The sequence below is a fragment of the Trachinotus anak genome, unplaced genomic scaffold (assembly GCF_046630095.1).
Source record: "Trachinotus anak isolate AG129_WGS33_773 ecotype Australia unplaced genomic scaffold, CSIRO_AGI_Tana_v1 ptg000002l, whole genome shotgun sequence".
In the NCBI taxonomy this organism is placed as follows: domain Eukaryota; kingdom Metazoa; phylum Chordata; class Actinopteri; order Carangiformes; family Carangidae; genus Trachinotus; species Trachinotus anak.
In genome coordinates, this window is record NW_027273853.1 from 4,262,264 (window position 1) to 4,275,058 (window position 12,795).

General features: G+C 39.3%; 1 protein-coding gene across 4 annotated transcripts; it reads right to left on the reverse strand.

Moving 5' to 3' along the window:
• Positions 1-14: 14 nt before the first annotated feature.
• znf143b (zinc finger protein 143b) lies at positions 15-12,764 on the reverse strand. Of its 4 annotated transcripts, none has more exons than XM_071491119.1 (15): positions 12,277-12,764; positions 9,800-9,915; positions 8,769-8,957; positions 8,437-8,517; positions 7,314-7,507; positions 6,758-6,826; positions 6,538-6,654; positions 6,278-6,353; positions 5,432-5,557; positions 4,545-4,724; positions 4,115-4,342; positions 3,047-3,195; positions 1,942-2,094; positions 1,512-1,680; positions 15-375 (listed from the first exon to the last, which is right to left on the reverse strand). In XM_071491119.1, the coding sequence occupies exons 2-14, from the start codon at positions 9,903-9,905 to the stop codon at positions 1,531-1,533; spliced, it is 1,818 nt and encodes a 605-aa protein (XP_071347220.1). In that variant the 5' UTR covers positions 9,906-9,915; positions 12,277-12,764; the 3' UTR covers positions 15-375; positions 1,512-1,530. The 4 variants fall into 4 exon arrangements, with proteins under 4 accessions (XP_071347220.1, XP_071347193.1, XP_071347203.1 ...); XM_071491092.1 differs by having other exon boundaries at positions 1,552-1,680; positions 12,277-12,755; XM_071491102.1 differs by having other exon boundaries at positions 1,552-1,680; positions 9,800-9,912; positions 12,277-12,388.
• Positions 12,765-12,795: the final 31 nt, after the last annotated feature.

Here is a 12,795-nt window from a genome sequence, read left to right on the forward strand (position 1 = left end):
TTAAGCCTAGTCAATTAATCACACAATCTTTTTTTATTAGAAATAGCATTAGCTGTACACTGCACTGTGCACTGTGCACCATAAACATTAGAAAGCATTTTTCCCTTCTCCCATCTTTTTGGCTGAGGGACAAAATAGCATAGCGTAACTCCAGTTATCAAAATCCTATGTACAGATAAAAGTTCTAAGTTCTTCTGTGGAAAAAAACCATGGAGGAAGACTTGATTTCTCTCGTTGATATAGTCCAATTGAAATGGTTTTGATCCTAAATCATAGTCCATAATGAATCCATCAATCATCGAGGCCCGGCGACTCTCCTTGTTGTATTCTTGAAGCTATTCTGATGGCTTCCTCCAGCGAAGGCTGATCACTGAGCTACAGAGAAAAGGAAAACAATGTGCATAATAAAAAAGATGGATTGACATAGTGGTAATCACTGTTAAACGATCAGCACTACTGATTTAATCTATTTACTCTGCCAACCCTTTAAAGGACAATACCACCTCTGACTGTGACTGAGTGTGTTAAAGGCTGCTGAATTTCATTGATGACTGTCACACGGTGGTAAAAGGTGGAAAAGGAGTGTTTGCTTTGTAATTACCATGACAGAAGGGGTAGAAGAGGTAGAAGGGGGTGAATGGAAACAATGTTTTTCAGGGTAAATTAAGGTCAGTCATCTGACCTGCAACCTTTGATGTGATCATAATGCCTCAGGGGTTTTAGGCCTAAATAGTTAATACATTGTTTAAATTTAACATAATAGTATAATATGTAGTTATAACAAATTTATTTTTGAATAGATAAAACAATATCCTTTATGTAGTAAATCTGTTTGATGTAGGGACAACCAGTGTTTGTCTTTACATAATCACCTGGTCACCCCACCGATGGAAAACATTGACTGTAACTTTAGGAAAATTCCACTAATTTCCTTCTGCTTTTGCTAAGAACCTTTTGTTCAGGTGTCAAAGCCAAATTAAATAAAACCACAACTGTAAATGACTATTAATACAGCACTGGCTTCCTCCTTTTTCAGAAAGAGTGGATTACATAGAAATTCACACATCCTGTGGTTGTTAAGTTTCAGTTTAGTTTGATCCCTAATCAAATGCACCAGCGGGAAGGCAAAGACACACCTCGCCCCGTGAGCTGAACCCCACCTACCCATGATTTTTAGTTAAGCGTTAAAGCAAATAGCAATGAGGTGTGATCTGGGGAGTGATTACACAGGTACTTAAGTACCCTTTAGTCCTGACTGAAACTCCTGTCAGTATCACATAAAACTCCTGTCAGTATCATACAAACAACAGAACACTGAGAGCAGTTTTCAGCAAAAACAAAAGACAGAAATGCAGCAGACTCTGTGGGATCAATACTCCTCTGCTGCTGAACTTGCATTCCCCCAGCAATCAGTCTTACAGATGTAACATCTTCTGCATTGAAACAACATGGAGTGGCAAATGTACCCAGTCTTCTTCGTCATAAATTAAACTAAACAAAGTGGAACTCACCCCACCAGCCTATTCACTCCTATGGTGTCGTTCTACCAACCTGCACAGCAATGTGAGTGCCGTTGGAGGTGGCCAATAACGTGACAGGATGAATGTCATCCTGTCCTTGGCTGTAGCCCGCCTCCTCCACAGTTTGGAACGAGGCCATGTCAGGTGTCATGATGGCCACCTGAGGGAGACAGAGACATTGTACTCAAATCAACCCACTGCTTTGGTGTATGGGTCACAAATTAATTAGTGACCACATCTGATGCCAAAATGCAGGTCCAACACAGCGTGACACAGTAAACTCATTCACTCCAAGTTTGAGTTCTTTCTTCTAAGAATAATAAATAGTCAGATGTCATAACATGAAAACCCTCTAAACAGGAACAAATGGATAATATTCCTTCATTTTGTACAGTCTACCAGATCTCAGGCAGTTGTTTACCTGTTCATCTGAGCCGTCTGTTGTTACCATGGTAACTGAGTGAGCACCTTGCGTTGCCAATTCATGGGCTGGGATGGTTATGGTTGTGCCTTCTTGGGTTACCATGGTGATTGTGCCACCCATAGCTTGTAGGTCTGCTTCAGAGATACTGACCTGATGTGAGACACAGTACAGATATAAGAAGATTCGGTTTCACAGTAAATTATCAGGCACCTTTGCTGAACAATATGGTCACATTTTTGTTCTGACATTTTGTCTTCAGTTATATTTAGTTTTAGTTTCAGTGCCTTATTCCATTTTTGTTTTAATACCAAAATACATAATAGACACAAAGCACAAGGAACCACTGTCAGGCAACGTGGAGCCATTATAGAGCATTTACAGAGCCTAGAGTAGGGCTGCTGGGGCTTGTGCTGAAACGTCACTTAAGGGCTGAGTGATACTTATCCAGGTGAGAAGGTAACCATGTAGATTTCAGATATGCTGGACGGTCAAGCTAGCTACCCGGCTGTAAACATCCATTGTCATCCCAGGGAGAGGAGTATTATCTCTGCCAGCCCTTTGGTAATTTACAGCTGGCTGATATCGGTAGCGTTGACATGTAATAATTGTTGCTGACGGTGTAATGGCTGTCGGTCACACTGCCACTGTGGACTCTGGGGTCACCATGATATCACCATATTTCAATAAACAAAATAAATATATATAAACAAAAATGAACAGAAGTTATGTGGGCTACATTAAATTTCATTTTATTTCTTAATATAGATTACAGATTGGATAATGGGTGTATCTTCTGACTGCGTGTCACTGGCAATTAGGCTACTTTTTCCAGAAAAGTATCTTGGTGGATTGATGCTTTGAGATTATTTTGTCTGTGCAGTAAGGTGCAGACAAAATAATCAACATAATAAGGTTCAGAGACAGAGTTGTTTCTGACATCACCAGCTCAGCCAGGCTGGTGATGTCAGACTCTGTTGCTCCAACTAATCCTCCCATCCTCGGGAGTTAAACTTGCCAAGCACTCTGTATTGAGAAAAGGCCTTGAAGTCTTGGGGCTGTATGGAATGTATTTCTTATTTGTGATGTCACTGCATTCCATTACCTGCTGTTGTGTTCCGTCCTCCTGCGTTACCAAGGCAACGTGCTGCTGACTAACCATGTCTGAGCTCTCCACTGGAACCTGCTCTGAGCCGGAGTCATCTGCCTCAACCACCGCCGTTGTGTAGCTCACGTTAGGGTCATCAATGGCATCTAAATTGAGATTGAAAGATTTTGTTTGAAATATTTTTATTAATATTTTTTTTCAATCTGTTTATATTTCCTGCAGGTTTTCACACTGTACACATTTGTTATCCAACCTTCGTGCTGTAATTTAGTTTCTTTCATATATTATTTTACAACTTCTCATTCTCACTACACTTATTAATATCCCAGTGTTTCTTTGTAGTATCACATTTTTTGTCGATATGACCACATTCCACAAGGGTGTCATTCAAGTAAGACCACAACATATTTATTTTTCAAAACGATTTTTTTCTTTGAGTGAAAAATGTCTTACAATTTCTGGCATATTCCAACTCCATTGTTTTGTTTCATCTGACCAACAGCTCAAAACCTGAAGATACTCACTTCATTATCATGACAAACAAAAGCATCAAAGAGAAGCTGGAACCAGTAAATTTGTGCGAGTTATCAATTACTTGCTGACTAATTTTCTGTCACTTACAAGACTATTAACAATTTCATTATTAATTAATCTGTAAATTATGATCTTGCTTCATTATTTGTTCTATGAGGTGTCAGAAAATACTGAAAAAGATTAATAATAATTTCTCACAGCCCAAGATCATGGATTCAGGTTGCCTATTTTATTCAATCAGCAGTTCAAACTTTAAATATAATCAAATTACTGCTATATGTGACAGAAAAGCATCAAACTCTCACACTGAAGAAGCTGCAACCACATAATGTTCTGCATTTTAGCGTGAAAACGAAAGAAGTAATCGATTATTAAAATAGTTGCCAATTCATTTCTGTCAACTTCTCAAATTTATTAACTGACTAATTGTTGCAGTTCTACATTCAAGTTTGATCTGATCCTCTACATCTCAGGTATTTATAAAAAACAGCATATTAAGAGATTTCTCTATATAATTACTGTCACACTGACCTGTTGGTGGTTCAAAGTACGCCTCCTGCTCCTCCTCGATGGGCTCTGTGTCGTTGTGGGCTGTGCGTTTGTGCATGGCGAGCGTGGAGATCTGTTTGTAGGTCTTCCCACAATGGTTGCAGTTGTAAGGTTTGCAGGGTGTGTGAACAACATGATGTTTGTAAAGGCTGGAGTATTCTGTAAAGCGCTTTTCACACCCGGGCACTGTGCACACATAAGGTTTCTCTCCTGGAGAAGCAGGAAAAGTAGTTGGACAATGATTATTATTGTTTGTTTATTACTGCTGTAAGAAGTTGTGTGCTTCACTTAAGGCTCAGTGCAGGCCCTGAGCTGTAGAGTACTTGAGTAGGATACTAATCCACAGCCTGCTGACTCATTATGAGTTACGTGGAACAGACAAAATAACAGCCTTAGGTGTAAAAGAACTCACCGGTGTGAATCCTCATATGGTTCTTGTAGTTGGTGGCGCTAGCGAAAGACCGTCCACAGGTCGGCTCAGAGCAGTAGTATGGCCGCTCACCAGTGTGTGTTCGGATGTGAACTTTACGGATATTGGAGGTGGTAAACGACCTGCCGCAGCCTTCGACTGGGCATTTAAAAGGCTTCTCTCCTGCAACAAAAGAAATAGGATGTTAATATTCCAATTTTAAATCTCCATAGTTTTTCAAAACCTATTATATGAGTCTGGTGATATTTTGTGGTGCTTAGACTCAAAATCAATTCTTAATTCAATAATTCTGCAACCAGCTTATTTGAATTTGACTGTGAGGTGATTTTAAAAATGTAAAGAGAAATAATCTGAAGTGGTTGACAGTCCACGTGCTGGTACATTCTGTGAAACAAAGATTCTCTCTATTAGACCATATCACAGTATAAATGAAAAAAGGATAAAGGATAAACAGCAACATCTTGGTGTCATGCTGGTGTCATGATGAGCATGTGCCTGAAAACTCCTCCAGCACTTTGGTTGCTCTCAGGAGGAATTCAGCTGCACACACGCATTCAACAAAACATTAGCTCAGCCAATCATGGCACTGCGCCACAGTCTGTGTTGTTTAAAAATCATGTGGTGTGTGACTCTGGTCTGAAAATAACAGAATTTCAGCTGCAAACACTAAGTCACTTCTGTATTAAACAAACAGCCTTGAGGCTGAGTAGTAGTAATTATCATCTCAGCTCCCAACAGTAGCAAACTGCAGTTGAACACTGTGCCAGACTATGACACATACGTGATACTTTTACACACCTTTAGTCTTACGTCAGTGTATTGCAACAACATTATGACTGGTCAGTGAGTTTCTGGGTGTGGCAGAATACCTGTATGAGTCCTCGTGTGCTTCTGAAGGTCTCCGGAGGTTTTGAAGGACTTGCAGCAGTTCAGCTCCTGACACCTATATGGCTTCTCCCCAGTGTGTGTGCGTGAGTGACTCTTCAGTCCGTACCCTTAAAAAGGAATAAAACAAAGTGAATCACTGATAATCACTTATTCCTGAATAACACACCTTTATTTCTTTTCAGTCCTTTGTTGTAGCCCAATAACAGTACCTCAGTGCAACTGAACTTTGAATGTGATTCGTTAATTTACGAAGAAATGTCACTGTACAGCAGTAATAATCATTTTATCAAGGTGTTCAATCAACCATTAGAGTTCCATAGTAATCTGCCAAAATAATCCCATGTATCCTCTCTTTCTACTCTGAATTATGTAGTGTAAAATAATATATGTATACATGTATAAAGTAAATATCCAATGTGTAAATTCTTTTACAAAATATTAGGGCTGAACAATCGAAATCACAATGTGGCCATCTTGTTTACCTGTTTATAAAGGTAAAATGTGTCACAACATAATATAAATGAAGCATTGTGGTGCTACAGTGATGCCCCAGCCTACAAATCATACTCCCCAGACGTAAGGGAACAAGCTTGTTTGGTACAAGCCCCGACAAAAATCACATCATCATCATTTTTATATTTTACTTTTTAAGAGAAATGAAAAATGACCATTCAAACTGAAATTATGACTCATATCTCAATCGCAACATCTGCCAAAATAATTGCAATGTGATTTTATTTTCTCACATCATTCAGCCCTAAGAAATTTGAATTGTTTAAACATTAAATAAAGCATCCTGTGAGAAAAATGATGTTCTCCACAGTCACCTGTTGCAAACTTCTTGCCACAGCCAGGATAGTCGCAGACGTATGGTTTGTCTCCAGTGTGGGAGCGTTCGTGTACCTGTGACAAGCACAAACAAAGCTTTGTAGCAGTGACGTACAAAACAAACAAGTCGCTAACAACATCATAAGAATATGCAGTAAGGGAAATACTGTCTTTACACATACACACACTTGAGTAGGCACAAGCAAAGCAACAGAGCAGAACATATACACAGACACACAACCACAACACCCACACTTACCTTCAGATGGTGGGCAGTGGTGTAGAGCTTTCCACAGCCCTCGTACTCACAGCGGAAAGACTTCTCTCCTACATTTGAGACTCTTCCTGGCCTGTTGTCTTGATCCTGTAACACAATCTGAAAGAAGCATGAATTACAGGTCAATGTTAATCTGAACGAAGGATAAAAAGTCATGGGAAAAAATAAAAAAATTTAAAAAACTCTTGAAAAGATACTTTACCCTCATATGAACGCCATTGTCTGCTTCCACTCTGCTGAACGACCCTAAGGGGTTTTCTATGTTCTCTACCTGATAGGCAAGAGAAATTTCCTATTATATTACTATATCATGCACATTCAATTATAATTATAGTGAAAATAAATTATTCCCTTTTTTGCTCAGGGTCCCCGGACCCCACTTTGAGAACCACTAATCTATACAGATTGCATAAAAAACAAAAAAATTATAGAAATAAACATACTATGGGATGTAAAAGCTGTTAATGGATCGCCCCACATTACATGACAAGATTTAATTTATTTAAAACAATGTGAGTGCAGAGATTTTCGACAAAAAAAAAAAAAATAAAATGTAAAAGAAATACAGTTTAAGTTTACAGAAAAATGGAAATAAAAAGAACCAAAAGGTGTTCCTGTTTTATTTGCAATGCAGTACAGCATCAACAAGATAAAAACTATACTACTAATAAAATAGTGATTTTGAGTCTTTCATTTTGTGTCTCATGACAAATCAGCCAAACTGGTTCCCCATCAGGACACTCATGTAGTATGTTTACCTTGGTGTACTGTTCCAGGACACTGATGGTCTCAGGGTCGATGGCTGTGGCCTCGGCCTGCAGGTCTGCGATGGTGCCGTCAGCCTGGATGGCCAGGATGGTGTTGGACTGGGGCATGTGAACAGTGTGCTGGATGTAGGCTGTGCTGCCGTCCTCCAGCTGCACCTCCTGCAGGCCACTCTGGTCATATGCATCTGCACAGAAACAAGGAGAAGGATGTAGACGGAAGAAATCAAATAATGAAACTGGCTGTGGGTCTAGTATAAAACCTGAGATGGTTGTTTCCTCAGAGAAGATGGATGGTTTCATACAGTACAGTAAACGCTAAGACAGGACCTGTTGGCTATTATTAATGCACTGTACATTTTTAACTCCATTCTTTTTATTTATTTGAGCATTTTCAACATATCCACAAATAAAACATAGACAAAATAAACACAACTGTTAACAATGTGTTTTGAAATCACTTCCTCAGAGTAAAAAAGTCTTTGCAGAGTTGCCAATATGCACCTAATTTCAAGGTTTATCATGAAAGTACAACAAAGAGCAGTTTTAACACTCAAAGAAACAGATCTGAGCTGAACGCAGCCAGAAGACACATGTTGTGTGACATGTTGATAAACACACTCATGCCTACAAACTAGCTCTGTAGATAGCTTTTAATTATAAGCAACAAGTTACTTGTAAACTTCTTCTCTAAAGGTTGTAATAAAGGAGCATTATGGAAAAGAAACAGCAGAGGAAGACTGATTCAAAGTAGATAAGCCAAAACATTAAAATATTCTTCATTTCTTCACTTCATTTCCCTTCTTTGCTCTTGGTCCCTCCTCTGGAGTTGTGCAGTGCTTTAATTTTGTAAGGTTATTTTTAAACTGAGAAGAAAACTCACAAATAACTTGCAGAACGAGCTGAATATGAACAACTGCTGAAACATGACAACGTTTGTATCTGAATTATCCTTCACGTCGGTATGGAATGAAATTAGAAAATACTGACACAGATGCAGAAACAGACACAGAAATGTCATAACACACTTGAAGAATGAGATGAAAGGAACTATAAATTCTGTGGTGAAAAAAATGAACTTTTTATTATTATTATTATTGTGTTAAACATGTTGTACCTTTGGGTGTGTGAATGTAGGCTGTTGTTCCATCTTCTAGCTGAACTGCCTGTCCATCTTCAAGCTGTAAACTGTCCCCTCCTATAACAGACAAAAATGTAAGTTAGGCACAACCACAACACAAACAGAAAGTGGTTCATCTTAGCTCTGGCTGAATGTCTGAACATCTCTATATACACCTGTAGTCCTTTAAGATGGCATTATGTCATCCAGATGAAATACAAATAAATGATTGTTTCCCATTGGTGGTGGTGGGTGGGGTTTTCAGCACACAACACAGTAGAGAGACAATACTATTCTCTGTCTGGAGACACAGCAGATTTGTGTTTTACCTGCTTTAGGCATCGACACATGCTGAACGTAGGCAGCAGAGCCATCCTCCAGCTGGATCACTTGCCCGTCCATGATCTGTCCATCTGAAAAGGACGCTTTGGAGTCGTGCTGGATGTATGCAGTGGATCCATCTGCAAGGGTAACAGCCTGCAGGCTCACTGTGTCCATGCTCTCCATCTGATCACCATCTGGGGAATTATTTGACAGTGAAAATACTTTAATACTTTACTGTCGGCTTAATGAGTATAAGGTCATTATGTTGTGGCATGTTATTTTCCAAAGGGAGAAGAGAGGACAAAGATCTGATACTAGTAAATCCATATGTCTCTGGATGGAGGATCACTGATCACTCATGGTTTTGATTTTATTCTTTAAAATGTGTTTTAATCAGAATGGAGTGAGATGTTTTTTTTCTATTGGATCCCTAACTTGCATTCATTACACACATCAGATACTGTATTCCTATATGACTGAACATGTCCCATGTTTCTCTATGAGCCACTCACACTTCCCAAATGTCTCTAGTGTGTGTGCAGAAAGAGCAACTCTCATATGTACTTACTATCGACTGCCACATCCTTATCTCGTCATAATGCACTTTCACAGTTAATATTAATGTATAGTGTATCCATAATAAGCAATAATAATGCTAATGTTTAGATGCCACTTATCAAAATCAACTTTTACAGAGGTCAGGCATAAGACAATACATTAGTTACTCAATTCTTTTACATTTATTTTTCATGATTCATAATGTTTACAGTAGATGCTCATAATGTATATAGTATTTAAGTTTTATAACTTATATGTAGTAGGTATCTGTGCTTGTGGCATGACACTTCAATTTACCTTTATGTGATTTATAAAATGTAATAATGTAGTAATAAAATGTATGGGATTAATAAAACGTTTGTGAGATATGATGAAGAAATTAAAAAATTTTAATCAAATTATTTGGTCAGTTGTCCATCCCAGGCAGTGTTGTAGTCTAATGTTGACACTGAATGGTGATATAAGAGTGGTAGCTCACCTGCCACTGTCACAGCCTCTGTCAGACAGAGAGTGACCGGCTGCCCGTCTGCATCATGAAACTCTGCCATTCCCTGCGAGTCCCGGTTTATCTGGGCCAAGAGCATGCTTTAGCTGCTGGAGTACCACATGCAGGAGACACATTTGAAACTTAAGCTGGTAAATACACACACAAAAACACACTGACATGAGCACTGAGGATGAAGATGCTGTATGATGTGAGAGCTAGTGGTTCACTGTATCACAGATACTAGTATCACACGTGTTACCTGTTACCTAACCCATGTATATACAGGTAACTTACAAATGATTTCCAAGCCAACTTAAAATACAAGAGGGCTTGAAAATAAGGTGGTGGGTCCCTGATAACCCCTGTTCCTCCCACATGTGCAGTATGTACAGTTTGTCTATGCTTAATTTCTGTACATGTGCTTAGAAATGTTATGTGGTAACTTTATCAAACCAAGGAACATGCAACATATAGGCACAAAAATTAAATAGATGGTAAAAACCAAATTTCAACAGAGGTACCATATATTTTATTTTGATAGGTACTATATTCCTCAAATATGATGAAAATGATTTTTGATTGTAGTGGTCATGTCACCCTTGTTATATGTGCCAATATTCTCAATAAAATTCTTAATCAAAAAGATAAACACAATTCAACAGGCTCAACAGGAAGAGTGTAAAGACCTTTTGTAAATGGTTGATATTCTCTTTCTTTTTTCCCATCTTGACAACATCAGACCAGATCCAGGTCAAAAACCAATATAGCTAGAGTTGTGAAATCTGGAACAGACCGAGAGAAGCTAAACACTGTTGAAAACACATTTTCTGATTTGCAAAACCTTGTCATTCTATTTGTGAAAAAAGCTGCACTGATTAATTGATTGACTGAAAATTATTCACGTTAATATTTTTTGGAGCAAAAATGGCAACCTTCCTCTAGTTCCAGCTTCTCAGGTTTGAGAATTTCCTTTGTTATACTGTATATGAGAGTAACTTAATATCTTTGGGTTCTGGACTTTTGCTTGGACGAAATAACAAATACATCATGATGTCAGTCTCTGGGAAAATGACACAGGCATTTTTTTCACTATTTTCTGTCACTATGTAGAACAAATAATTAATCAAGACAATAACTGGCAGATTAATCAATAACAAAATCAACTGTTATTGTAGCCTAACAACATTCACTCAGTTGGCAGTTTATTAGGAACACGTAACCAAAATGAATGCAGTTCAATACATCAGTCCCGCTGTAAATCTACCGTCATGAAGGTTTCAGTGTTCAGTGTGTAGTTAGCAGTCTGCTCTACCTTATGTGGACAGGTGTTACTATAATTTTGTCCAACCCATTCAAACCAACGAGGGTAGGCTAAACAACAGGCACACCTCTTTGTATAATGCAATACAGTTCAGTATTAGACTGCATCCGTTTTAGATAGATAAATAAAATAACAAGTGAGTGAAAAACTCAAATAATGCAGAATCTTATAACACATACCCAATTCAAGTCAGGGCCTCAAGTTCAAGTGATAAAACAGACCCAATATTGTGACACTTATTGGGTCAGTAAATGTGCTTTCATAGTTCATAATCCCACACACATTTTCTGTAAAATTATGAATTTGGTGTTAAGTTTTGGAGACCTGGGGAAGTTATCCGTTGCAATACAGCCTTATTTACATCCTTATTTGACAAATTACGTTAGCTTCTCCTATTAACGGTGTAAATGCCCAGCATTTGTGGGCATCATCAGGTAGTTGTAAGCTAAATTTTACATGTTTTTACCTGACTGGCCTCTATTGTCAATGCTTACTGTCGCCGTCATTCTGTGTTTTTGGCGCTTGTTGATTTGAATGTAGCATCTGGAGCTAGCTAGCTATGATGTAGCACAACTATGACTAGCCACATTTGACACTATGAGATCAAACAATACACATCAAGTGTGGTGAGCCGGCTGTGCTGTAAGACTGACGCTGGCCGGTTAGAGCACTGACAGAATGTGTGTACGATCAGATACGGTTATAACGCTCTGTCATAACGGAGCTAGCAAGTTAGCCACCATGCTAACAGCGTTGATAACTACGCCAACCAGCGCTGTCACGACTTTTTCCGCAGCTAACATCAAACTACCTCTCAATGACTACCACGTTAATAAGCATACAGCTATTTGTAATTAGTAATTTAAGTCTGAGCAGGCTGTGTGTGGTAGTTGGAGGGGTAGCTAGCTGTCTCCGAGAAGCTTCAATCCGTGAAACTAGCAACGCAGTTCGGAAACAAGACCGAGGAACCGCTGTGCTAAGTAATGATAACATAAGCATTTTGACCCGCTGAATGTCACTTTATTTTTACTAAAGCTGTATTTCCCAGGCGTCTTTCGAGTCCCTGCCGCAGCCTGCCGCCCCCACCCTTCACAGAGATGGCTGTGGGAATAATGCACACTGGGTAAAAACCAATTTATAAACTAACCTCCGAAAAATTTCCAACAATTCCTCCTGTTCGACCACCATGCACCAGTGCAGGAAACGCTCCGCGCTGCCCACACGCCGGGAACATGTAAGCCAGCACAATCCTCCGATCCGTGGGCCAGCCTACTCACACATCCGACGCTCTGATTGGCTAGAGATTCGCTAATCCCACTCCTATTGGTCAATCATATGTCCGTCACTCACAATTCGACGGCTGTGTTGCTATTATTCATCTCCCCGGGCCCCTGCCAGACGCCATTCCGCGTCGGTTTTCGTATTGTTTCAGGCTTTGGACTGAAAAAGCGAATCGTACTCGTAGAAAATAAATGTTAAAACTTCAACACAAGGCGACAGCTGACTTAAACTGTGTATCCCGAGCCGCTGTCTGCCGCAGGATGTGGTCAGGTTTGATTTTTCTGCGACGTAAACAGCGACGTGTGGGAAGGTTTTTCGGCCTCCATGTTGAAAACAAGGTGATGTGGGAAAAACAGAGGGAATGTGGGCAATGAAGTGAAGAGAG